Source organism: Tamandua tetradactyla, chromosome 7 (assembly GCF_023851605.1).
Source record: "Tamandua tetradactyla isolate mTamTet1 chromosome 7, mTamTet1.pri, whole genome shotgun sequence".
NCBI lineage: Eukaryota > Metazoa > Chordata > Mammalia > Pilosa > Myrmecophagidae > Tamandua > Tamandua tetradactyla.
The window spans coordinates 111429790-111457442 of NC_135333.1; the positions used below are offsets into that span (position 1 = coordinate 111429790).

Here is a 27653-nt window from a genome sequence, read left to right on the forward strand (position 1 = left end):
GCTGAATGGGAGAAAATATCTGGATATCATATATCTGATAAAAGTTTGATATCATGTATATATAAAGAAACCATACAACTCACCAACAAAAGAATAAACAACCAAATTATAAATGGGCTAAAGATATGAATAGACATTTTTCTGAAAAGCAAATACAGATGGCTAAAAAGCACATGAAGAGATAGTATTCTCATTAGCTGTAAGGGACATGCAGATCAAGACTGCAATAAGATACCATCTTATACCTATAAGAATGGCAGCTATTAAAGAAACTGGAAACTACAAATGTTAGAGAAGTGGAGAAACTGGGACACTTATGCACTGCTGATGGGAATGTATAATGGTACAGTCACTATGGAAGACAGTCTGGTGGTTCCTCAGAGAACTAAATATCGAGTTGCCCTATGATCCGACAATACCACTACTCGGTTTATACCCAGAAGAGCTGAAAGCAGTGACACACATTTGCACACCAATGTTCACAGCAACACTATTCACAAACACCAACAGATGGAAACAACCCAAGTGCCCATCAGCAAACAGATTAACAAAATGTGGTATATAAATACGATGGAATATTATGCAGCAGTAAGATGAAATGATGTCCTGAACCATACGACAAGATAGTTAAGTCTTAAGGACATAATGTTGAGTGAAATAAGGATAGAAACACAAAGGATAGAAACTGTTTGATCTAGCTTTTATGACTATGGTAAAGGTAAAATTAGAAGCTTATAATAAAGAAGATAGGGGTCCTAGAGATATACAGAAGCTTGAGATGGGTGAAAAGTTAGCTAATGAGGTTGAACTTAATTGTAATGGAATAGATAGAAATGAAGGCAGTTCACTAGTGGGTCTATAAGTTATATCACCATACTGAAGGTTGTGGTAGTTAGGTTCAGGTGTCAACTTGGCCAGGTGAAGGTGCGTAGTTCTGTTGTTCCACAACATGAGCCAATGGTACGTGAACCTCATCTGTTGCTGATTACATCTGCAGTTGGCTAGGAGGCATGCCTGATGCAATAAATGATGTTTAATTTAATTGACTGGTGCTTAAATGAGAGAGCTCAATGTAGCACAGCCCAAGCAACTCGGCATTCCTCATCTCATCACCCAGGCCCTTGGAGATGCAGAAAGAAATCACCCTGGGGAAAGTTGTTGGAACCCAAAGGCCTGGAGGGAAGGCCAGCAGAGATCACCCTGGGCCTTCCTACATAAGAAAGAACCTCAGTTGAAAGTTAGCTGCCTTTCCTCTGAAGAACTATAGGTTAACTAAATAAATCCCCTTTTATTAAAAGCCAATCCATCTCTGGTGTGTTGCATTCTGGCAGCTAGCAAACTAGAACAAAGGTGAACATGATTGAAAGGGGTTGTGTAGACTCATGTGTCCCACCAACTAACACTATAAATATAAATAAGTTATTGCATGAACTACTGCAAAGGTAAGAATCTTGCACAAAGAGTATATAATTTCGGGGTATAGGGGGAAAATGATATTGCATGCTATGGACTATGTTTAACTGGAAAACATCAACAGTACTGCAGCAATATCAGGGGTATATAATGGGGGAAGGGACAAGATTTAGGGACAATTTTCTATTTGGTAAAGGTGTGTTTATTGGCTATCTTTCTCTTGGGAACAATGAAATTATCTAAAATTGAGAGTGTTGATGGACTGTCGACTCTGGACATTATACATGAGTCCCAGTAGATGGAGGTGGCTGAAAGATGCACTGACTGAGAAGTAGATTGGTGAATGATGGTGTAAACATATGATGAAAAATGGTGCTGCTACAAAAAGGAATGAAGTTGTGAGACATACAGCTATGTGAATGAACCCGTGGGACATTTGGTGAGGAAAAATCAGTCAGAAACAAAAAAGCAAATATTGTATGATCTCATATAGAAAACAATTATAAGAAAACTGGAGCCTAGATTTTAAGCTCTCTTAGCAGTCACATCTAGTCCAGAGTGATAACTGTTATTTCTGGATTTTGAGGGGCTGTTTTATATATGGATAACCTGGTATTTAGAGATAAGAATAAAGCTAATCAGGTTGGGATTAAGGTAAATCAGAATACAGGGGTAAGGAAGACATTGCCTGTGTTTGAGAACTTCACCTACTCTTTGAGACCAAAGGAAAGTAGTTTTATTATGTCCAGAACCTAGGTTTTTGGTAGCACATAATCTAACCCAATCTGTCTGGATATAAACTTTAAAGAATCCAAACACAGGGAACCCATCATAAGAATGAGCCTTTAATCCTGTATAGCTTAATGTAGTGCCTGCATACATCCCAGAGTATATTAAGCAGGTAATCAAAAAGTATTGGCAATGTCCCTTGAGGGATGGGAGAAAAAATATGGAATTATTAAACTTTACCGCTAGGGAAACCCTGGACACTGTGCCAAACATTTGGGACACCCAGGTCAATAGGCCAAGCCCTTGATCTTGAGGCTTTTCTTGTGAATCTTATGTATGTTGCGGAGAAGCTTAGCCTACCTACAGTTATGCCTGAGTCATCTCTTTTGTTGCTCATATGAGGCCTCTTTCTCTCTCTAAGCTCAACTCTGCAAGTGAAACCATTGCCCTCCCCTCTACATGAGACATGACATCCAGGGATGAAGGTCTCCCTAGTGGCATGGGAGATGATACCCAGGGATGAGCTTGGCCCTGGCACTGTGGAATCAACAATGCCATCCTGGCCAGAAGGGGGTAAAGAGGTGTAACAAATAAGGTATCAGTGCTCAAAAGAGTTCAAATAGAGTCAAGTGGCTATATTTTAGGTCACTCATGCATGCTTCAGTTACACATTGCTACCCATCATAACTTGCCAAATCCCAAACAATACTTAGGGCATTATATAAGATTCCAAAAAGATTCTATGCACTCAGGTAACTTTCCAGAAACCTACAACTTCCAAGATGTGTTTCCAGACCTGATGAGTCCTGAAATGCAGAGCGGCCAGCCCTTCTAGAACATCAACTAGTTCCATCCCCCAGCCTATATTATCGACAGCCCCTTCCAACATGAAAGCATTAGAATGGGCATAGCCCAAATATCCCTAAAGAGTGGGAGAAAGATCAAAGGTGATGGTGGAGTTTTACAGAGAAGGTTGGGTTTAACAAACTAGTTTGAGTCCTGAATCGTTATACTGATATTTCTTTTAGTCTCCAGTACCTTAGAGCAGCTAGAAATAAAAATCTAAAATTGCGGAATTATAACCCATACCAAACTTTGAAATCTGCTCTACAACTAATTTTTGTGATTTAATTTGAAATTTATTGCTTTTATGTATATATGTTATTTAAAGAGAAGGAGGGGTACAATAGAGAAGATAAGATTTAGCAAATGAGTATGACTGCTGAATCATTATAATTGATATTTCTGTTGGTCTCCAGAGTTTTGAAGCAGCTAGAAGAAAAAACTAAAAATAATGGAACTGTAACCCATACCAAACTTTAAAATTTGTTCTATAACTATTTGTTAAAATGTACTTGGAAATGTATTGCTTTTTTGTATATATGTTATCTTTCACAATAAAAAAGTTTATTAAAAAAAAGTTCAACATAAATTTACCATATGACCTAGTAATTCTACTCCTAAGCATCTGTTCAAGAGAAATGAAAATGATATTCATACAAAGACTGCTGTCTGCATTAGTCACAAGGGTCAAAAAGTGGAAATAGTCCAAATGTGCATCAGCTGATGAATGGATAAACACAATGTGGTATATCCAAACAATGATATGCTGTTCAGCAATACAAAGGAACAAACAGCTGATACATTCTCTGACATAGATGAACCTCAAAAATATTACTCTAATTGAAAGAAACCAGACATAAAAGACCATATATCATAGACTTCCATATATATGAAATATTAGAAAAGTTAAACATATTGAGACAAAATAGATTAGTGGCTTCCTGAGGCTTGGGTTTGGAAAAAGTGTTGACTGAAAATGGGGCATAAGGTATCTTTCTGGAATAATGGAAATGTTCTAAAACTGCATTATGGTGATTGTTGAACAACTCTATAAAAAGTTACTAAAACTCACTGAATTGTAGACTTACCATAGGTAGATTTTATAGTGTATAAATTGTATCTTAATAAAGCTGTTCTTTTAAAAATTAAACTTTTCCTTTTAAAAAAAATCATTCTATTTCCAATGTTTTAAAGCACCCTTACTTAGTTTTTTCCTTTGCTTCTTCTTTTCTTCAAACAATGCTGTACTAATTTTAATCAGCATCTTGACATTGCTTTCAATAGCTTTGAACGTCTCTGGTAATATCTCCATTTGTACTATCCAGTGGTGGTATTCATTAACATCCATTGTAGTCATCTCAGACAAAATGGCATCTTGAAGAGAATAAAATATTTTTGAGCAGAAAAATAAATAATCATGACCATGTTGGCTAACTACTTGGTATAACAGAACTGGAGAATATGGTTATCTTGTACTTATTACTATTCTGAGGCTTTTCTCTATGAAGAAATTAAAAAGCAAGAGACTTGGACTAGAAGGCTGAGCAGTAAGTTCTGGACACAAAAACATGATTCAGGTTAAAAAGTATCAATCTGGTATAGTTCCCTGACAGTACTGTAACAAGACAAATAGGTTTTTAAAATGTGAGTGTGTGTTTAACTATTGGGGATCTAAACTCCAATGAACTACTTTGGGTAGTTATCCAGTATTCTGTAGCACATTAAATGGGATATCTTGCAGGTAAATGAAATTCCTCTTTTTTGCATTTTATTCATTGATACAGCAATGAATAAAATGAATGCCCTGATTTCATATTGCTTATATTCTAGTGAAAGAATACAGACAAAAAAATAAAAACAAACAAGTTAAATAGGTAGTATGCCAAATGTTGGGTGATAAATGGTATAGAAAAGATAAAGAAAAGTAAAGGGTAATAAACAGTTCCAGGGGGTGAGGAATGGAGGTGGTCAGAGAATACCTCACTTTAAGGTGACAAGAAAGGAATAAGCCATGCGGCTATCTGACAGAGAATGTTCCAGGCAAGGGTATAGCAAGCATAAAGACACAGGAGGAGTGTACTGGCATGCTTGAAGGAAAGCTAGGAGGCCAGAATAACTGGAGCTAAAAGAGCTTGCCTATATGTTTTTTCACTTTATTCTTACAGGAACAGAGGACAGAAAACTAATCAGAAGATGACAATTAGAGAGGACAGCTAATTGTCATCTTCTGATTAGTTTTCTGAATAACTTCCCTAGTCTCTTCTTTTATCTGACTCGTCTTTCAAAATTTGCTTATAGATTCTGTTCTCTAATTTTCCATTAACTTTGTTGCTTTTCTGTAAACTACTTCTGAAAACTTACTCCATTCTTCCAACCATGCCAGGATGTTGGTAAGTGTCTTTTCTCTAACTTCAACTATCTGAGTATAAGTAGCAATATTCTCCAAAAAGTTGGCTCGCCTTTTTTTCTTATATTCTAGAAAGGAGGCTCTATTTCCAGACAGCAAGTTCTGTTCAATACTGTAGCGATTTAATATCCGCTGCACATTGTTCATTATGTCATTCAGCTGCATAGTAATGTCCTGTAAGAATAACGAGAAGAATATATTCATAAATTCTGTTTGATAATAAGCTTTGATCACCTTTCTTCTCAGAATATCAGCAACAGTTAATATAAAGCTGCCTGAAGTCCTGTTAATTCTAACTTTACTGTGGATCTCAGGTTTTCCACTCTGTCCCCTCCCTTTAAAAATCTTTTTTCTGCCTTTAACATCCCAGCACTGCTATGATACAATTGAAAGAGCATTGGGTCTGAAGTCAGATCTGAATCCTAACCTGCCTCTTTAATTTAAATGACTTTTAGTAAGTCACTTAACGTCTTTGAGCCTCTTCTGCCTCATCTGTAAAATGGTGGAGAATTATACTTAATTTGCAGTTGACTGAGGGGCAGTTATGTAGTGAAAGTGCACAGTAAACCATAGCAGTTAAGCAACATATAAGTTGCTTTTTTCTTCTTTCTTCACTCTCGTACCTGGAAAGTAGCTATCAGAATATTTCTCAAATACAGTTTTATCTCATACCTCCCCTGCTCAAGAATCTACCAGCAAATTTCTTCTATTCATCATTTTATCTACTAGTTTTCAATAGGGTAAAAATAAATTACTGTCTCTTTTGTAAGAAGCATTTTGGTTGTCACAATGATTGGGTGAGGGTACTATCAGCATTTGGTTAGGGGTGCTAACGGGATGCTAGCCATCCTATAGTGTCAGGAACAGTCCCAAGCAATGAATTGTCCCACATCCTGCATGACTTTTGACTATCCTAAGGGGCATTAATGTAGATTTAAAAAATCTGTTTATAATTATCTGAGCTTAGAACCTAAAACTCCTATAAAAATATAAACACACAGGATTTTTGCCCAGGTTAATTATACAGTGAATTTTCCAGAAATGCAAATACTATGTAAATCAAAACAAAATTATCCTTTAGAATTTCTCCAAGAAATTTTCACCATTCTTGAACACCATAGTACCAAGAGCAATGTACTAGTATTATTAGTATTTAATGCCAGTACAATATACCTGCATTTGTATCAGCCTGCATTTTCAACTTTCACATTTATTTTAATTCTTTGACTACTACTTTGTTATGTCTTTTATTGAAATTTGTCCTTCACACATTGAAATGTATATTATAACTTTCTTTGTATTTATCTTCACATTATGTTAATTTTCAAAGATAAGTGTAGATAATTATCTATGAATTTCATTTCAGAAGAATAAAGGGGATGTTAAAAATATTATAAAAGGGCACAGTAATCTGAAAGAAAAAGAACCACTGTCCCACCTTTTCCAGCTTTATCACTTGCTCTTCTGTTTTGGCCTCAGACAAGTTAAACTCTCAATATACCCTTCACAATTTGAATAAGAGATCCAGACTCTTAGATTTTGCAGAACAAATAATCATTCAGAAGGAATAATCAGACATTAGGTAGTGGAAATATTGCACCAGAAACAGTGGTGATGCAGTTGAAGCAAATAATAATTTAAGTCAGGAACAAAGGAGAGTAGAGACAAAGTTTGCTAAGCCAAGTGATGAAGAAAAACATTACTAACACATAGCATGCTGGACCAGGAAGAAATAATATTAATTCTTTACAAATTTTTGTAGAAAATTGAAGAAGGAACACTTCCCAACTCATTGAGGCCAGCATTACCCTGATACCAAAATAATGCAGAGGCTTAACAAGAAAAGTAAATCACAAACTAATATTCCTTATGAACATAGGAAAAAAATGCTTAACAATATTTTAGAAAATCAAATCAACAATATATAATATCATAACAACATAACATAATAAACAAGTGGGTTCATTCCTGGAATATATGGCTGTTACAAAATTTGAAAATCAGTAAATGTAATTCGCCATCTCAACAGATTAAAGAAGAAAAATCTTATGATTATCTTAATAGTTATAGAAAAAGCAGTTGACAAAATACAGCATTCATTCATAATTTTAAAAAAAACTCCAAACAAACTAGGCATAGAGGTGAATTTCCTCAACATGATAAAGGACATTTGCAAAAGGCTTGCAGCTAACATCATACTTGATGGTAAACGTCTAAGATGCTTTTCCTTTAAGATCAGGAATAGGGCAAAGATTCCACTCTAACTCCTCTTATTTGACACTGCCTAGAGGGTCAAGCCAATGCAATATGATAAGAAAAAGAAATAAAAGGCATACAGATTGGGGAAATAAAATAAAACTGTTTCTATTTACAGACAATACTGTCTATGTAAAAAATCAGAGAATCTATTAAAAAGCTACCATTGTTTTGCATCTTCGCAGCACACAAGATCAATACACAAAAATCAAAATTATGTTTTCCATACATTAGCAATGAACAATTGGAAATTAAAATAGTATCCTTTGTAAATAGACTAGAATTACGAAAGACTTAAGATATACCTCAAGGAAAAAAAAAAGGTGCAAGAAATGTGCATTGAAGTAGGAGAGGCTGAGTTTGCCCCAGAGCCGTGCAACAGTGAAAGTTGCGATAGCAAAATGACTGTGGTTTCAGACTGCAAGTGATCAAGGAGGGTCTTCTACCCTGCATAGACAGGTCACGGGCAGAAAAATCAGAGAAATTGGGATGGAGATAATGGGCTAAAAGTGCTCGGTCACAACTCCGCCTACTCCTGCAGCTGGCTTGGGAAGATTTCTCATTTGACTTCATAGCTGGGTGTGCCTGTGGCCAACTTGGAAGATAACAGCCTTAAAGTATAAAAAGTGAGAGAGGGAAAATACATAGATCTGATAAATAAAAACCATAGAATAAGATGCTAATCTGTCCTGTGCACAGACTCCTTTTATTCAAGGTAAGTGCCTTCTCCCCAACCTTGTGACATGCTGCTGTGAGCACCCGTTTTTTTCTGGCAATGAGTGGGAAGCCCTTTCCGGGGGAGAAGAGGGAAATGTGGAGGGTGATGGCTGACATCTAACCAGCGAAAGAGACTTGTTTGGGTCCTGGAGCTGCTTCCCTTCCCCCCCAGAGGCCCGAAGACCAGAGGTGTGTGCAGATGGAGAGGTGAGGCCAAGGAAGCCGGCAGAACTGAGCATAGTGACTGGGCCCCAGACATTTCTGGACTGGTTGTGGGTGGGTGAAACTAAAATACCCAGTCCTGCAGCCTGAGGTCTCCTGGAGTGAAGTCTGGGGCCACTAGATCCATCGGTCACACAGGAGGGGTCTCCGTTGAGATGCAGCTCATCCCCCCACCCCAGGGTTCACAGATTTCAACACAAGCCAAGGTCCGCAGCCCTGGCTGGGGTTCCATCAGGTTTCCACTTGCTTCAGCCAGCACTTGCAATCTGGGACAGGTGTGCCTAAGGGAACTAGATGGCTCAAGAGCGCAATCTGCTGGGAAGAAGAGGAAACTGCAATCTGAAAATTGCTTATCTGCCTAGCTCTCAAAGCCCTAACTAGAATTCCAACTCTCCCTTGAGATTAGGGACTTGGTTTCATGGGAAAGGACTGACAAATCAAATCCAAAAGGGGATCTTCAAAGCTAATGCAAGTAGATTTAAAATCTTAGATGAGGGAAAGTAATAAATCTGCAAACAACCTAATACATTAAAATGCCCCGTTTACCACAGTAGATCATAAAGCAGGTAAGATCCAGGCAGATATGGCTCAGCCAAACGACCATATTAAATCACCCGAGAGGACTCAGAATTTGGAACAACAAATTAGGGTTGTTCATAATGAAATAAAGGATATCAAGGAGACTCTGGAGGAGCATAAAGAAGAATTTGAAATAATAAACAGAAAAATATTATCACAGAGATGAAAGATACTGTAGACCAAATTAAAAATATATTAGAGACAACAGTAGACTTCAAGAGACAGAAGAAAGAATAAGCAAATTAGAAGATACAACAATTGAACTTGGACATTCAAAAGAACACATGGCAAGAAAGATGGGGAAAAAGGCAACCTGATCTCAGGGAAATGACAGACAACAATGAAATATACAAAAATAAGAATTATTAGTGCCCTAGATGGAAAAGAGAAGAGTAATGGGATAGGAAGGCTAGTTGAAGATATAATGGGTGAAAACTCCCCAACCTTTATAAAAGATATAAATACTCAAATAAGAAAAAGTCCAATGACTCCCAAATAAAATAAATCTAAATAAGCTTACTTACTTACTTTTGACATATACTTATCAAAATGTCAAATCTTGAAGAGAAGCAAAAAGTCATGAAAGCAGCAAGAGAAAAGAGGTTTATTACATACAAGGGAAACTATATAAATTATATAAGACTGAGCTCAGACTGCTCAACAGGCACCTTGGAGGCAAGAAGACAGCGGTTTGAATTCTTTATCCTGACAAGTTGTCCTGCAAAATTCAGAGAGAGATTAAGATCTTCACAGATAAACAACAGCCACAAGAATTTGCCAACAAGAACCTGCCCTATAAGAAATATTAAAGGGTGCTCTGTCAACTGAAAAGACTAAAAAGGGAGGACTGGAGGAAGGTACAGAATTGAAGAGTATTTGCAGGATAACAAAGGATAAAAAGTGAGAGAGGGAAAATATATAGACCTGATAAATAAAAACTATAGGATAAGATGCTAGACTTAAGAACTGGTTTTACAGTAATAATTTTGAATGTTAATGAACTAAACTCACTAATAAAAACACATAGACTGACAGAATGGATTTTAACTATCATCTATCTATATGCTGCTCATAAGAGACTTATCTTAGACCTAAGGATACAAATAGATTGAAAGTAAAAGGATGGAAAAAGATCTTCTATGCAAACTGTAGCCAAATAAAGCATCAGTAGCTATAGTAATATTAGATAAAATAGATTGTAAATGTTATGATATCATAAGAGATGAGATTTTCATATGTTAATTGTAAAAACATTTGTATCTTTATATTTTCCTGAAATCAAATGTTCAGTAACATAGGTTATTACTATAGCAGAGTTGATATTTTGAATAAGTATATATTTCTACTTGTTATTTTGAGAACATATACAGTTTTGATAGCTAATCAAACGGTATTTAAGTTAGTGTTTAATATTTACAATTCAAGAAATCTGATATCTGAATCTGTAGTTTTTTCTTTGCCCTAATTTTAAATTGTTTTATGAAACTTACTGTATAATCTCAGGCTTTACAATGATTATGTCTTATTTAATATGCCTATGGATAAACTAACCAAGATATCCATTTTTGGTGGACAAGATTTTCATATATTAATTGTAAAAATATTTGTATCTTTAAATTTTCCTGAAAATCAAAAACTTGAAAATGTTCAGTAACATAGGTCATTACTAAAGCAAAGTTGATATTTCTAATAATTTTCTACCTGATATTTTGAGAACATTCATAGTTTTACAGCTAATCAAATGTTATACAAGTTAGTGTTTAAGATGTAAAATTTAAGATATCTATATTTGTAGATTTTTTCATGTTTGCCTTAATGTTAAATTGCTTTAGGAAATTTACTGTACAAACACAAGCTTTACAATGATTATTTGGATACTTTATTTAAGCATGCTATGGATAAGTGAACTAAGATATCCTATTTTAGTGGCTCTAAGTGTATTGTTTGTTTCTTTAAATAAATATTTAAATCTAAAGAAAAATGTGCATTGAAAAATAAAAGAAATCAAAGATCTAAATAAATGGAGATATATACTGTGTTCATGGAGCCAATAGATACAATATTGTTAAGACGCCAATTCACATATCTAATAAAAGATCTAATATCTGATAAATATCACATATTATAAATCATATGTCTGGTCAAGCACTTGTATCTAGAATATATAAGCAACTCTCAAAACTCAATAATAAGAAAATAAACAACCCAATCTTTTAAATAGGCAAAATATTTGAACATGTACTTCACCAAAGAAGACATACTAATGGCAAGTAAGCATTGAAAGATGTTCGATATCCTTAATCACTAAGGGAATGCAAATTAAAATAATACCATTAAACACCTATTAGAATGTTTCAAATTAAAAAGGCTGACCATATCAAGTGTTGGCAAGAAGGTAGAGCAACTGGAACTCTCATGCACTGCTGGTGGAATGCAAAATGGTCCAGTTACTTTGGAGAACAGTTTGGCAGTTTCTTAAAAAGCTGATCATCTACCATATGATCCATCATTCCACTCCTTGATATTTACACAACAAAAATGAGAGCACTTGTTTATATAGAGACTTTTACACCAATGTTCATGACAGCTTTATTTGTAATAACCCAATTCTGGAAATAACCCAAATGTCCATCAATATGTGAATGGATAAGTATCTTATATCTATGCAATGAAATACTATTCAGCAAAAAGGAAAGAGGAAAGGAAGGAAGGAAAGAAGATGAAAAAGAGAGAGAGAACTAATGAACTATTGGAACTACTGATAAACACAACTACATGGATGACTTTCAAAATAATTATGCTGAGTGAAAGAAGCCAAATTTAAAAAGGTATTATATGATTCCATTTATATAAAATTCTAGAAAATGAAAATTAATCTACATCAACAGGAAGTAGATCAGTAGTTCAGTGGGTTTGGAAGATAAGGAAGAAGGGATTAAAAAACAGCCACAAAGAAACTTTTGGGGGTGATGGATATGTTCACTATCTTGCTTGTGGGGATGGCTTCATGGGTTTATTTATACATATATATATAAATCTTTAAAGGCTCCTGTATTCCTCTTCTGAACTGTATCCCTTCCCCATGCCCAGAGATAACTAACCTGGCTTTATTTTTTATAGTTTTAACACTGTAGTAGGCTGAAAATGCATATATATATATATATATCAAAATGTAGAAAACTACAACATTAATATATGCAGCTTATTGTATGCATTATACCACAATTGAGCTATTAAAGAAATGACAATACCATGTGCTGAAAAGGATATGGAGCAACTGGAACACTCATACATTGGTGGTGGGAATACAAAATGGTAAAGCCACTTTCTTGTACATACAGCCTAGCAATAACATTTCTAGGTATTTACTCAAGAGAAATGAGAAGTTTTGTTCACATGAAAACCTATACATGAGCCTTTATATCAGTTTTATTCCAAATTGTCAAAAACATAATTGTATTACAGTTAGGTAGTATTGTGCTGTCTATTTCTGAGTATTTATATTCAACCCTGTTGCACAATCTGTATCCCTTCAGCTCCTATTACCCAATATCTTACCCTATTTCTTTCTCCTGATGGTCTGTTACCAATGAAAATATTCCAAGTTTATTCACTAATGTCAGTTCATATCAGTGAGACCATACAGTATTTGTCCTTTTGTTTTTGGCTAATCTCACTCAGCATAATGTCCTTAAGGTCCATCCATGTTGTTACATACTTCATAACTTTATTTTGTCTTACAGCTGCATAATATTCCATCATATGTATATACACAGTTTGTTTAGCCACCCATCTGTTGATGGACACTTTTGTTGTTTCCATCTCTAGGTAATTGTAACTAATACTGATATAACCATTGGTGTGCAAACGTCCATTTGTGTCCTTGCCCTTATCTCCTTTGAGTAAAGACAGCATAGAGATGGGTCCTGGTTTTTAATCCATTCTGACAATCTATGTCTTTTGATTGGGGAGTTTAATCTATTAACATTTAGTGTTATTACTGTATGGGTAGTACTTTCTTCTACCATTTTGCCTTTTGGATTTTATATGTCATATCTAATTTTCCTTCTTTTTACCTTTACTCATAGTCTTCCTTTCTACACTCTTTTCTACACCTCTCTCTTCTGTCTTTTCCTATCTGTCTCTAGTGCTCCCTTTAGTATTTCTTGCAGATCTGGTCTCTTGGTCACAAATTCTCAGTGATTTTTTTTTGTCTGAAAATGTTTTAATTTTCTCCCTCATTTTTGAAGGACAATTTGGCTGGATATAGAATTCTTAGTTGGCAGTTTTTCTCTTTTAATAATTTAAATATATCCTCCCACTGTCTTCTCACCTCCATGGTTTATGCAGAGAGATCTATGCATAGTCTTATTGGGCTTCCCTTGTATGTGATGGATTGCTTTTCTCTTGCTACTTTCAAGACTCTCTCTTTCTCTTTGACCTCTGACATTCTGATTAGTAAGTGTCTTGGAGTACGTCTATTTGGATCTATTCTCTTTGGGGTATGCTGCACTTCTTGGATCTGTAATTTTAAGTCTTTCATAAGAGTTGGGAAATTATCAGTGATAATTTCCTCCATTAGTTTTTCTCCTCCTTTTCCCTTCTCTTCTCCTTCTGGGACTCATATATATTCGTGCGCTTCATATTGTCATTCAATTACCTGAATCCCTGCTCATATTTTTCCATTTTTTCCCTATATTTTCTTTTGCTTGTCGTATTTCAGATGTTCCATCCTCCAGTTCACTAATCCTATCTTCTGCCTCTCAAAATCTACCATTGTAGGTTTCCATTGTTTTTTTCATCTCTTCTGTGCCTTTCATTCCCATAAGTTCTGCGATTTGTTTTTTCAGACTTTCGATTTCTTCTTTTTGTTTATTTCTTACCTTCTTTATATCCTCCCTCAATTCACTGATTTGGTTTTTGATGAGGTTTTCCATGTCTGTTCGTATATTCTGAATTAATTGTTTCAGCTCCTGTATCTCATTTGAATTGTTGGTTTTTTCCTTCGATTGGGCCAAATCTTCAATTTTCCTAGTGTGATTTGTTATTTTTTGCTGGCATCTAGGCATTTAATTACCTTACTTAGTTTTTTCTGGAGATTGCTTGCACTTCTTTTACCTAGGGTTTTCTTGCAGGATGAATTTGTTGTCTGTTCTTTGACATTCAGTTCAGCTATTTCTGGACCTCTAGCTTAGGTTTTAACAGAGGAGAATTTTTCAGTTCTTGTTTTCTTGTTTCTTGCCCTGCTTGTATGGTGCCTTTTCACCCACCCAACATTAGGAGGGTCTACTTAGGTATTATAGACCCCAGCCAGATTTTCCCAGACCAAACTGGCCTCCTGTCAGGAGGAAAGAGTCACCTGCACCAGTTTTCCCTGAGGGTGAGACCCAGCAGGTTGAAAGACTTTCCTGTGAGGTCTCTGGGCTCTGTTTTTCTTATCCTGCCCAGTGTGTAGCACTTGTCTGCCTGCAGGTCCCACCAGCATAAGATGATGTGGTACCTTTAACTTTGGCAGATTCTCCTTGCTGGGGGTGTGGTGGAGACAGAGGACTAAAACCGGTTTTAGAGCCTAAAACCAGTTTTAGGCTGGTTTTAATGGCTTCAAATTACCAAGCCCTGGTGTCTGAATTCCTTGAGGGAGGGATTCCACCTGAGTTGGGCTTCACCTCTTCCCTGCAAAAGGCATGGGCTCCAGACAAGCCTTCAAATGAGCTTGTTTCTGCCTATGCATGGGCAGTTGCAGCCTGAGAAGCCCTGTTGCTGTATCCAAAGGCATTCAAACCTTTGTAGAAATACAGCCACAAAAACCTGTTTCCTTTTTTTTTTCTTTTTCTGTCAGCCCTGCCCCCTTGGCGCTGGGGCAAAAATGAGCAACCTCCCCCGCTTTGACCAGGTTCACCTGAGCTGGGGGCCTATTTTTAGTAGTCAGAATTTGTGAATTAATTCCACAATTGGTGTTTGGTGGGCTCAGCCCCTGCTGCTGGTAAAATCTCTTTCCTTTCCCCTCTGGGAAGCAGCCTGTGGGGGAGGGGCACCAGCTGCCACAGCTTGGGGAACTCACGGTTCTGGCGGGGCCCAAAGCTGGTCCAGTTGGTCCAGACTGGGGTACGCTGTGTCCGGTCACTAATGTGGCCCCAGGAGCTGTTCTGTACCATTTCTGGTTACTTAGTAGTTGTTCTGGAGGATGAACTAAAACGTGCACATTGCTAAGCCACCATCTTGTATTGGTCTTTCTTGAGTCTGTGTGCCACCCTCCCTTTTTTTACTCATTTGTCCATACCCTGGATACAGTGAGCCTCAACCACAAGGTTTCACAATCACATGGTCACAGCTATATAGGATACAATCATCTTCAAGAATTGAGTCTACTGGAATACAGTTCGGTACTTCCCCTAGCCATTCCAAAACACCCAAATTTAAAATGTCTTTTTCTTGTTTTTTTAAATAATAGGCAGTCTACTAGTTGTGAAATGGTATCTTATTGTGGTTTTGCTTTGCATTTCCATAATAGCTAGGGATGTTGAGCATCTTTTCATATGCTTTTAGGCCATTTGTATTTCCTCCTTGGAATGGTGTCTATGCATGTCTTTTGCCCATTTTTTTTTCAATCTACTAAATTTATTTTAACATTTGTTCCCCCTATTATTTATTTATTTTTAATCCATATGTTTTACTCATCTTTCCATAAGGTAGATAAAAGAAGCATCATCAAGAGACTGAGAGAACCTTCTCGACCAAAAGGGGGAAGAATAAAATGAGACAAAGTGTCAATGGCTGAGAGATTCCAAACAGAGTCGAGAGGTTATCCTGGAGGTTATTCTTACGCATTAAGTAGATATCACCTTGTTGTTCAAGATGTAGTGGAGAGGCTGGAGGGAATTGCCTGAAAATGTAGAGCTGTGTTCCAGTAGCCATGTTTCTTGATGATGATTGAACAATGATATAGCCTTCACAATGAGACTATGTGAATGTGAAAACCTTGTGTCTGATGCTCCTTTTAGCAACTATATCAACAGAAGAATAGAACATATGGAATAAAAATAAATAATAGGGGGAACAAATGTTAAAATAAATTCAGTTTGAAATAGTGGTAAATGAAAGTGAGGGGTAAGGGGTATGGTACGTATAGTTTTTTTTTCTCTATTATCATTTTATTTTTTTCTGTTGTCTTTTTATTTCTTTTTCTAAATCAATGCAAATGTACTAAGAAATGATGAATATGCAACTATGTGATGATATTAAGAATTACTGATTATATATGTAGAATGGAATGATTTCTAAATGTTTTGTTTGTTAATTTTTTTAATTAATAAAAAAAGTTAAAAAAAAAAAGAAGCATCAGACACAAGGTTTTCACAATCACACAGTCACACTGCAAAAGCTATATCATTATACAATCATCTTCAAGAAACGTGGCTACTGGAACACAGCTCTACCTTTTCAGGCAGTTCCCTCCAGCCTCTCTGTTACACCTTAACTAAAAAAGGTGATATCTATTTAATGCGTAAGAATAACCTCCAGGATAACCTCTTGACTCTGCTTGGAATCTCTCAGCCATTGACATTTTTATTTTGTCTCATTTTGCTCTTCTCCCTTTCAGTCAAGAAGGTTTTCTCAATCCCTTGGTGCCAAGTCCCAGCTCATTCTAGGATTTCTGTGCCATGTTGCCAGGAAGGCCTACACCCCTGGAAGTCATGTCCCATGTAGAGAGGGGGAGGGCAGTGAGTTTGCTTGTCATGTTGGCTGAGAGAGAGAGGCCACACCTGAGCAACAAAAGATGCTCTCTTGGGGGTGACTATTAGGCCTAATTTTACGTAGGCTTAGCCTATCCTCTGCAGAGTTAAGTTTCATATAAACAAAACCCCAAGATTGGAGGCTCAGCCTACTGCTTTGGCTGTCCCCATTGCATGTGATTTTGCCCATTTTTTAATTGGATTGTTTGTCTTTTCATTGTTGAGTTGCAGGATTTCTTTATATATTCCACAAACCTTTATCAAATATGTGGTTTATGAAAATTTTATTCATTGAGTAGGCTGCCTTTTTATTTCCTTGACAAAGTCCTTTGAAACACAAAAGTGTTCAGTTTTGTGGAGATCCTATTTATCTATCTTTTTTCATTGCGTCTGCTTTGGTTGTCAAGGTTAAGAAATCACCTCCTAATACAGGATCTTGAAGATGCGTTCCTATATTTTCTTCTAGGAGTTTTATTGCCCTTGCTCTTACATTAAGGTGTTTCATCTATTTTGAGTTAATTTTTGTATATGGTGTGAGATATGGGTCCTTTTTTCATTCTTTTGAATAAGGATATCCAGGTCCCCAAGTACCATTTATTGAAGAGTCTGTTCTGTCCCAGTTGAGTGAACTTGGGAGCCTTATCAAAAATCAATTGGCCACAGATGTGAGGGTCTACTTCCGAACTTTCATTTTTATTTCATTGATCAATATGTCTATCTTTATGCCAGTACCATACTGTTTTGACCATTGAGGCTGTATAATATACTATAAAGTCAGGACTGTGAGACTTCACACTTCATTCTTCTTTTTCAAAATGTTTTTGGCTATTTGAGGCCCCTTTCCCTTCCAAATAAATATGATAATAAGCTTCTCCATTTCAGCAAAGTGGGCTGTTGGAATTTTGATTGGTATTGTATTTACTATACAGATTAATCTGGTCAGGATTGACATCTTAACAACATTTAGCCTTCCAATCCATGAACAAAATGTCTTTCCATTTGTTTAGGTCTTCTTTGATTTCTTTTAGCAATTTTTTATTATTATTTTTTTTTAGTTTTCTGTGTACAGATACTTTATATGCTTGGTTAAGATTATTTCTAGATATTTTTTAGTATTGTGAATGGAATTTTTTCCTTGATTACCTCCTTGGATAGCTCATTAGTAATGTATAGAAACACTATTGATTTTTGTGTATTGATGTCGCATCCTGCCACTTTGCTGAATACATTTATTAGCTTCAGTAGTTCTGTCATAGTTTTTTCAGGGCTTTCTAAATATAGGACCACGTCATCTGCAAATAGTGAAAATTTTACTTCTTCCTTTCTAATTTGGATGCTTTTTATTTGTTTTTCTCGTCTAAGGGCTTTAGCTAGAATTCTGGCATGATGTTGAATTGGAATGGTGGCAGTGGGCATCCCTGTCTTGCTCCTGATTTTAGAGGAAAAGCATTCAGTCAGGATGTTAGCTATGGGTCTTTCATTTATGCTCTTTATCAGGTTACAGAACCTTCCTTCTATTCCTAGCTTTGTAAATGTTTTTCTCAAGAAGGGGAGATGGGTTTTGTCTAACCTTTTTAGCATCAATTGAGATAATCATGTGGTTTTTCCTTTGTTTTGTAATATGCCTAATCATATTACAATCAATTACATGTTATCAATTAATAACATTAATTGATTTTCTTTGCACACCTGGGATAAATCCCACTTGGGCATGGTGCATAATTCTTTAATGTGTGTTGGATTTTGTTTGCTAGTATTTTGTTGAGGATAGTTGCATCTATATTCATTAGGGATATTATGTGTAATTTTCTTTTTATGTGGTATCTGTATCTGGATTTGGTATGAAGGTGATTTGGCCTTCAAAGAATGAATTATGGAGTGTTCCTTCCTCTTCAATTTTTTAAAAGGGTTTGAAAAGGATTAATGTTCATTCTTTTTGGAATATTTGGCAAAATTCCCCTGTGAAGCCATCTGGTCCTGGACTTTTCTTTATTGGGAAGTTTTTTAAATTATTAATATTGATTCAATCTATTTACTAGTTATTGATTTGTTGAGATCTTCTATTTTTTCTTGTGTCAGTGTAGGTAGTTTGTGTTTCTAGGAATTTGCCCATTTCATCTAGGTTATCTAATTTGTTGTCAAACACTTGTTCTTAGTATCCTATTATAGTTTTTCCTATTTCAGTTGGGTCAGCAGTAATGTCTTACTTTTCATTTCTGACTTTAGTCATTTGCATCTTCTGTCTTTTTTACTTCATCAGTCTAGCTAAAGTTTTGTCAATTTTATTGATCTTTTCAAAGAATCAACTTCTGCTTTTGTTGATTCTATGCTTTTTTATTTCTGCATTTCATTTATCTCCACTCTAATTTATCTCCTTCCTTCTGCTTGCTTTGGGTTTAGCTTGCTCTTCTTTTTCTAGATCCTCTAGTTTTGAGGTTAGGTCACTGATTTGAGAACTTTCTTCTTTTTCTTTTTTCAATTTTTTTTTTTTTTTTTGCCTGGGCAGGTACCAGGAATCAAACCCATGTCTCCAGCATGGCAGGCAAGAATTCTGTCTGCTGAGCTACTGTGGCCCTCCCTATCCATTATTTCTTTTAATATCCCTCTGCTCCTTTCTCTTTTTATCCTCCCTCTAGGACTCACATAATGCACATATTGATATACTTGATAGAGTTCCATATATGCCTTAGGCTTTGTTCACTTTTTTATTCTTTTTTTTCTGTCCCTCAGCAGGAGTCATTTCAAATATCTTGTTTTTGAGATCACTGATTCTTTTGAAACCTCTAATATGCTACTGAAATGATATATGGAATTTTTCATTTTAATTATTTTCTTAAGCCCCAATATTTCTATTTGCTTTCTACTGAGAATCTCAAAGAGATTCCCATATTGTTCATTTGCTGTTTTACTCATATCCTTTAGTTCTTCATGTTTTCCTTTATCTCCTTAGCATAGTTAGGATAAAAGTTTTTGTCTGGTAAGTCCAAAATCTGGTTCTCTTCATTTATTGTTTCTGGAGTTTTAGATTGTTTATTTGGATAGGCCATCATTTCCTGTTTCTTTGTCTTGTAATCTTTTGTTACATACTCTACATCTTAATATTTTAAAGTAGTAACTCTGAGATGTAATCCCTGACCTATCTGTTCCTCAACATTGTATCCAGCTAGTGATATGACAGATTTTCTTGAATGTCAGGAGCTAATCAAAACAAACAAACCAAAGCAAAAAAGTACCTTTCACAGTCTCTGCAAATTGGCCCTGCTTTGGCGGCTGGTGGTCTCCTTCAGAATTTAGCCCTCCTATCAAGAGGATAGCTTGTTATGCATCCCAGAAAAGGCCATGTTCCTTGGGAGCAGACGTATTGTGGGTAGGACATTTTGATTAGGTTATTTCAGTTAAGATGTGTCCCACCCCATTCAAGGTGGGTTAGAATCCCCTTACTGCAGTTCTTTATAAGAGGATAAACAGAGATGAAGCTCAGAGAGGTCAGAGAAGCCCCAGAGAAGCTGAGAGACAAGGACACACTCACAATGGCTGAGAGAGGAAGTCACTGGAGCCAGAAGCTGAATGCAAAGAAACTTAGGAAAGACCAACAGACACTGGCCATGTGTCTTCCCATGTGGTAAAGATGTCCCTGATGCTGGCAGCCTTTCCTTAGAGAAGGTATTGTTCCATTGATGCCTTAATTAGGACATTTTCATGATCTTCGAAGTATAAATTTGTAAGCTAATAAATCCCCATTGTAAAAGTCAACCCATTTCTAGTATATTGCATTCTGGTAGCTTTACCAAACCAAAACATGAAGTAAATGTAAAGTGCAGGGTCCTCTCTGTCTTATCTGTGCCTGGATGGAGCCCTACAGCCTGCTTCTTTTCCTGGGTTTATGCTTGCTCATGGCCTTAGGAATCCCCCATTTACAGTTTATAAAAGTTTGAATAAATGCCCTCTCTAGTCCCTTTGAAAGAGACTTTCACTCCTTCCTTGGTGCTCTCTTTTTTGCAGGCAGTTAGCCCTTTTTCCCAGACCACTTCAACTTAGTTATGTCTCACACTATCCTAGCTGTCAGCAAGCCACTTCTCTGCCCTCAGAAAAAAACTCTGAGAGAGTGAGCCTGAGACATGTTCCTTGGTTCAATCCATATGACCTCCACATTCACCCCAGTATGTGTGTAGGAGTTATACTGCTCCCTCTGGTAAAGGGCCAGGGACCCACAATGGGAAGGGCTAGCAAGGGTGCAGGAGCTTCTTCCATGGTTTTCTTGTTTTAGCACCTGCTTAGTTAATGCAACCCTTTTACTGTTTTCTATAGTTTTGAGGAAGGTTACTGCCTTTATGATTTCCCTGCCACCCTCACAGCCAGCCCCTGGGAACTGAAGTAACTAAGCAAAAACAGTGATCATTGAGCAGACCACACATCCCTGGAATCTGGGGGATAAGGTCATTGTGTCTTACCCTGACACCCGTAAGTTCCACCAGAGCTCAAACTGCAGTCCCCACAGCTGTCTGCCATAAGACTGGGAGATGAGGGGTTGTAACCACTCTAGGAATGGTGGAATCCACTAGTATTTACTACAATTTACCAGCCTCTTCCTCCTACTCTTTTTCTGGATACTGCATGGTATTATACTAGGCTGCGGAGTTTCAAAATAGTTTATTCAGAGAGTTCCTAACAATTTGGGGATATTTCCTATCTCATTCTATGAAGCCAACATCACCCTCACACCAAAGCCAGATAAAGAAACTACTAGAAAAGAATATTATAGGTCAACATCCCTTATGAATAGAGATACAAAAATACTCAACACAAACCAAATCCAACAACACATTAAAAGAAGTATACACCATGAACAAGTGGGTTTTATCCCAGGTGTGCAAGTGTCATTTAAAATAAGAAGATCAATTAATGAAATATACCACATTAACAGAATGAGAGGGAAAAAAAAATCACATGGCAATCTCAACTGATGGAGAAAATTTGACCTCTATCTCACTCTGTATACAAAAATCAACTCAAAATAGATCAAAGACATAAATGTAAGAGCCAGAACTATAAAACCGTTAGAAGAAAACAGAGGGAAGCATCTTCAGGAGCTTGTGTAAGGCAGTGGTTTCTTAGATTTTAACCCAAAACACAAGCAACAAAAGAAAAAGTAGATAAATTGGACCGTATCAAAATTAAAAATTTTTGTGCAGCAAAGGTCTTTATCATGAACGTAAAACAATAACCTACACAATGGGAGAAATATACGGAAACCACATATGAAATAAGGGCTTAATATCCAGAATACATACAGAAATCCTACAACTCAATCACAAAAAGACAAACAAATTTAAAAATGGGCAAAAGACTTGGATAGACATCTCTCCAAAGAAGATATACAAATGGCCAATAAGCACATGAAAAGATCTCAACATCACTAGCCCTCAGGGAAATGCAAATCAAAACCACAATGAGGTTCTATTTCACATCCACTAGAATAGCTACTATTCAAAAAACTGAAAACTACAAGTGTTGGAGAAGATGTGGAGAAATAGGAACACTAATTCATTGTTGGTAGGAATGTAAAATGGTGCAGCCAGTGTGGAAGGCAGCTTGGTGGTTATTCAGAAAGCTAAGTATAGAACTACTATATGATCACCTAGCAATCCCACGTCTAGGTATACACTCAAAAGAATTAAAAGCAGGAACTCAGATAATTTGCATACCAACGTTTACGGTGGCATTATTCACAATTGTCAAAAGATGAACCAACCTAGGTGTGCTGGTTTGAAGCTATTATGTACCCCAGAAAAGCCATGTCCTTTAATCCTCATTCAATATTGCTGGGTGGGATCTTTTTTATTGTTTCCATAGAGTTGTGACCCACCCAATTATGAGTGGTAACTTTTGATTAGATGGTTTCCATGGAGATGTATCTCCACATATTGAAGGGGTGTTGCTTACTGGAACCCTTTAAGAAAGAAAATTTGTAGATGGTATATGGGAAAAAGTACAATCAATATAAGCTAGGGTCTCTAGTCAACAGTAACGTTGTAATATGCTTCAACTGAATGTAACAAAGGCATTATGCCAAAACTAAATGTCAATAGGTGGGGGGATTGGAAAAGGGGTATGGATTCTTTGTGGAAGAAAAGGAAATGTTGATAGAGTATGATGGTGAAGGCATATCTGTACACATAGGCTGGACTGTATGATGTGTTAATAAAAAAATTTTTAAATGGTCAGAGAGAAATAAGTGCTAGAGAAAATGCAGAGAAAGAGATGTACCTATTCACTGTCGTAGGGAAATGAGAGGTGTAGCCCCATGGAGAGCAGTGTGGTGGTTCCAGAGGAGAATTGGTTGAGCTTATCATATGATCCTGAAACCCCATTGCTCAGTATATAGAGGAACTGAGTATGGGGACGTGAATGGACATTTGCTCACTGGTCTTTCTGGTGGCAGTGATCATGATCCACAATGAATGGAGGTGGCCTAAGAGTACAACAACTGAAGAATGGAAGGGGGAACTATGGTGCATACCTACAATGGATTACTGAGCGGTTGTAAGAAGAAATGAAGTTGTGAGGCATGCAACTATATGAATGAACCTTAGGAGCTGTATGTTGAATGAAATGTCGGGAACAAAAAGACAAATATTATCATGCCTCAATCATATGGACTAACTATAATATAAAAATTCAGTGAACTAAAGTCGAGAGCATGGGTTATCAGTTGGGGCTTAGTATAAAGAACCCTAGATTGTAAGCTTCACAGCAGTCACATATATTCAGGAGGTGTAACTGTTCATTCTAAATTCCGAAATACTGAGCTGCTTGTGTATAACATGGTCTTTCCCAGAAACTGCGTTATTTATGTGAAACCTGAGACTCAGAGTTAGAGCTCTGAAGCTATGAAAGTCAGCATTACCCCATACAGGAACTGTTTAAAAAGTTGAAAAAGTGATCAGACATCAAATAGAGATATAAATGAAGCTGATCTGAATAAGATTAAGGTATATCAGAAGTCTGGGTAAAGGATGATATCATCATATCTTAAAACTTCAACATCTGTGAAAGCCTAAAGGGAGAGATGTTTATTTGATGCAAAATTTATATTTTTGGTAATATATTTCCTAATTTAACTTGTATAGTCAGTTTTGTTGAACACCATAAGTACAGGAAATCCTGAATACTGCATGAGATTTTGTTGGTTTGTCCAGGCTAGTGTGATGCCCCAATAAATCCCAGAGTGATTTAGACAGTGAATAAAGAAGTATTTGCAAAGTCCCCTTAAGGGAATGGGGAGAAAGAGGGAAAGATTCATCTCCCCCATTTGGAGAATTTCCAATACTCTCACAAGCAGTAGGGACAACCAAATCAATAGGCTGAGCCCTTGATCTTGGGATTCACCCCTATGAAACTTATTCCTGCAAAAGATAGGCTAAGCCTACTTAAAATTAGGCCTGAGAGTCACCCCCAGAAAACCTTGTTTGTTGCTCAGATGTGGCCTCTCTCTCTAAGCTAACAGGGCAAGTGAACCCACTGCTCTCCCTGCCCCACCCCTGCAACGTGAGACATGACTCCCAGAGGTGTAAATCTCCCTGGCGTATGGGACAAAAATACCAGGATGAGCTGGGACCCAGCATCAAGTGGTTGAGAAAACCTTCTTGACCAAAAAGGGTAAGAGTGAAATGAGAAAAAATAAATTGTGAGTGGCTGAGAGATTTCCAACAGAATCGAATGTGTGATATTGTGAGCCACTGATTGTACACCATTTATGGAATGTTTGTATGTTAAGAATGTTTGTGTTTGTATGTTATTTTATCAATGAAGTTTTTTTTAACATTTGTTCTCCCTATTATTTATTTATTTTTAATCCATATGTTTTACTTGTCCATCGATAAGGTAGACAAAAGGAGCATCAGACACAAGGCTCTCACAACCACACCGTCACACCGCAACCACCATATCATCATATAATTATCTTCAAGAAACATGGCCACCGGAGCATAGCTCCACATTTTCAGGCATTTCCCTCCAGCCTCTCCATTACACCCTAACTAAACAGGTGATTATCTATTTAATGCATAAGAATAACCTTCAGGATAACCTCTCAACTCTGTTTGGAATCTCTCAGCCATTGACACTTTATTTTGTCTCATTTCGCTCTTCCCCCTTTTGATCGAGAAGATTTTCTCAATCCCTTGATGCTGAGTTCCAACTCATTCTAGGATTTCTGTCCCGCGTTGCCAGGAAGGTCCACACCCCTGGGAGTCATGTCCCACGTAGAGAGGGGGAGGGCAGTGAGTTTACTTGCTGTGTCAGCCGAGAGAGAGAGGCCACATCTGAGCAACAGAAGAGGTCCTCTTGGGGGTGACTGTTAGGCCTAATTTTAAGTAGGCTTAGCCTATCCTTTGCAGAGTTAAGTTTCATAAGAACAAACCCCAAGATTGGAGGCTTGGCCTATTGCTTTGGTTGTCCCCATTGCCTGTGAGAATATCAAGAATTCTCCACTTGGGGAAGTTGAATTTTCCCTTCTCACCATTCTCCCTAGGGGACTTTGCAAATACTTTTTTACTCACTGCTCAAATCACTCTGGGATTTATTGGGGCATCACTCTGGACAAACCTACAAAATCATATGCCCTACTCAAGGTTCCATGTACTTATGGTGTTCAATTAAGCTGTCCACTAGAGTGCATACACTATCATCTTTTACCCTACATGCTAATTCACCTTAGACCCAGACAGATTCCTTTGTTTTAAACTCTAATTGAGGCCTGATCTCTTTTCTGGTTACTTCAACTGCTATTATATATAGCTATGAAGTTTGAGGGCTGCAGCACTCTATTTCTGGGTCTTGAGTGTCACAGAGTAACTCAAAGTTCCAGGAAAATACCAGCTGATACATACATAGCTCAGTGTCTCAGAATCTAGAAATACATTTGCAACTTCAGACTAACTGTGGCTGCTATAAGGGCGTACAGTCTTGGCTACCATTTTCTTATGGGTATTTTCTGAATGAGACCATAACATATTTCCTCTTTTGTTTCCGGCTTATTTTGCACAACTAATCATCCCCAAAGTTTATTCAGTTCAATGTGTGACTCTCGACATCCTTCCTTTTTATAACTGCCCCATATTCCATCACATAAATGTGTCACTATTCACCATTGTGCTGCTCTGCCATTGTATTCTTTGGCTCACTTCATCTATTAGGCATGATGGATAATGTCCAAAACAATCCATGCCTTACAATATCCTCACTTGGTTGTACAATCAGTAACACTCAATTTTAGACAATTTTCATTGGTCCATAATGACAAAGAACAGACAAACACAATGTCACCAACTATCAAAGCAGAACTACCCCTTGTCACTTGTCCTTCCCCCACAGTTAGTTGCCCCTAGTAGTGCTGTGGTATTGTTGACAACTTCAAGTTAACTATTGGCCATCGCATGCATTTCTAGTTTTCCTGCTTTGTCCTTCTATTGTTGACTCTTTGTCCACTGTCAAACCATTGAAATAGTTCATGAGAATGTACTTGTAATTGTAGATTTAATCAGTGGAATATATGGCACTATACCTCCCCCATTCAATAATATTCACCTTCAACGTGGCAATGTTACTTATAAACCCACTAATTAGTTACCATCACTTCTATCCATTCCCTTGTATTCATATTCAACCCCTTTAGGAATCCTTTCCTTCATTTCTAGGTTTTATGTACCTCTGGGTCTGCTATATTCTACAGTATAACATCTGAGATTAACTTTTCCAGAGTCAGAATAGTGAAATTATACAGAATCTGTCCTTTTGTGTCTGACTTGTTTCATTCAACATTATGTCCTCAAGATTCATCATGTCACATGCTTTGGGACCTCATTTTGTCTTACTGCTGCATAATATTCCATTGCATATATATATGCAATTTGGTCACTTTTTCTTTTTATCTTTTTTTTTATTATTATTAAACACTGGGAATTTATTGGCTAGGGTTTTGAGGGTAGAAATCCAATATATATATATATATATATACCACATTTTGTTTATCCACTCACCTGTTGATAGGCACTTGGATGTTTCCATCTTTTGGCAACTGTTAATAGTGCCACTATGTACATTGGTGTGCAAATGCCTGTTCGTGTCACTGCCCTCAGCTCTTCTGGATATATACCGAGTATTGGTATTGCTGAGTCATAAGGCAACTCAATATTAGTTTTCTGAGGAATTGCCAAACTGTCACAATGGATGAACTATTTTCCCACCAACAGTGAATAAGTGTTCCTATTTCTCCATGTCCTCTCCAATATTTGCAGTTTACAGTTTGTTTAATAGCAGCCATTCTTTTAGGTTTGAAGTGGTATCTCATTTTCATTTTAATTTGCATCCTTTGTAACCACAAGGAGTAACTAATTAACTAATGAAAATGAGCATCTCTTCACGTGCTTTTCGGCCATCTGTATTTCGGCCATCTGTATTTTCTCTTCAGAAAAGTGTCTATTCATATCTTCTGTCCATTTTATAGTTGGGTTTTTCTTTTATTCTTGAACTGTATAACTTATTTTTGTACACAGGTTATCAAGCCGTCATCTGATATGCAGTTTCCTAATATTTTCTCCCATTTAGTTAGCTGCCTCTTTCACCTTTATGACTAAGTCCTTTGAGGCACAGAAGCTCTTGATCTTAAAGAGTTCCCATTTGTCTATTTCTTTCTTTCACTGCTCATGCTTTAGGTATAAAATTTAAGAAGCCACCTCTTATTACTAGATCTT

General features: G+C 36.8%; 1 protein-coding gene across 4 annotated transcripts in view; it reads right to left on the reverse strand.

The window, feature by feature from the left end:
* The window catches only part of FAM186A (family with sequence similarity 186 member A), a 127242-nt gene that overhangs the window by 86235 nt on the left and 13354 nt on the right, over positions 1 to 27653 (reverse strand). The window contains exons 1-3 of one of the 4 annotated variants that reach the window (XM_077170865.1): positions 20133 to 20256; positions 5347 to 5566; positions 4189 to 4359 (exon numbers count right to left, since the gene is read on the reverse strand). The exons of 1 other annotated variant lie outside the window; for it this stretch is intronic. In XM_077170865.1, coding sequence (XP_077026980.1) covers positions 4189 to 4359; positions 5347 to 5557 — 382 coding nt within the window. In that variant the 5' untranslated portion in view covers positions 5558 to 5566; positions 20133 to 20256. Of the gene's footprint in view, positions 1 to 4188; positions 4360 to 5346; positions 5567 to 20132; positions 20257 to 27653 lie in introns of those variants that run through there. 2 more of the 4 variants (XM_077170864.1, XM_077170867.1) reach the window with 2 other exon arrangements.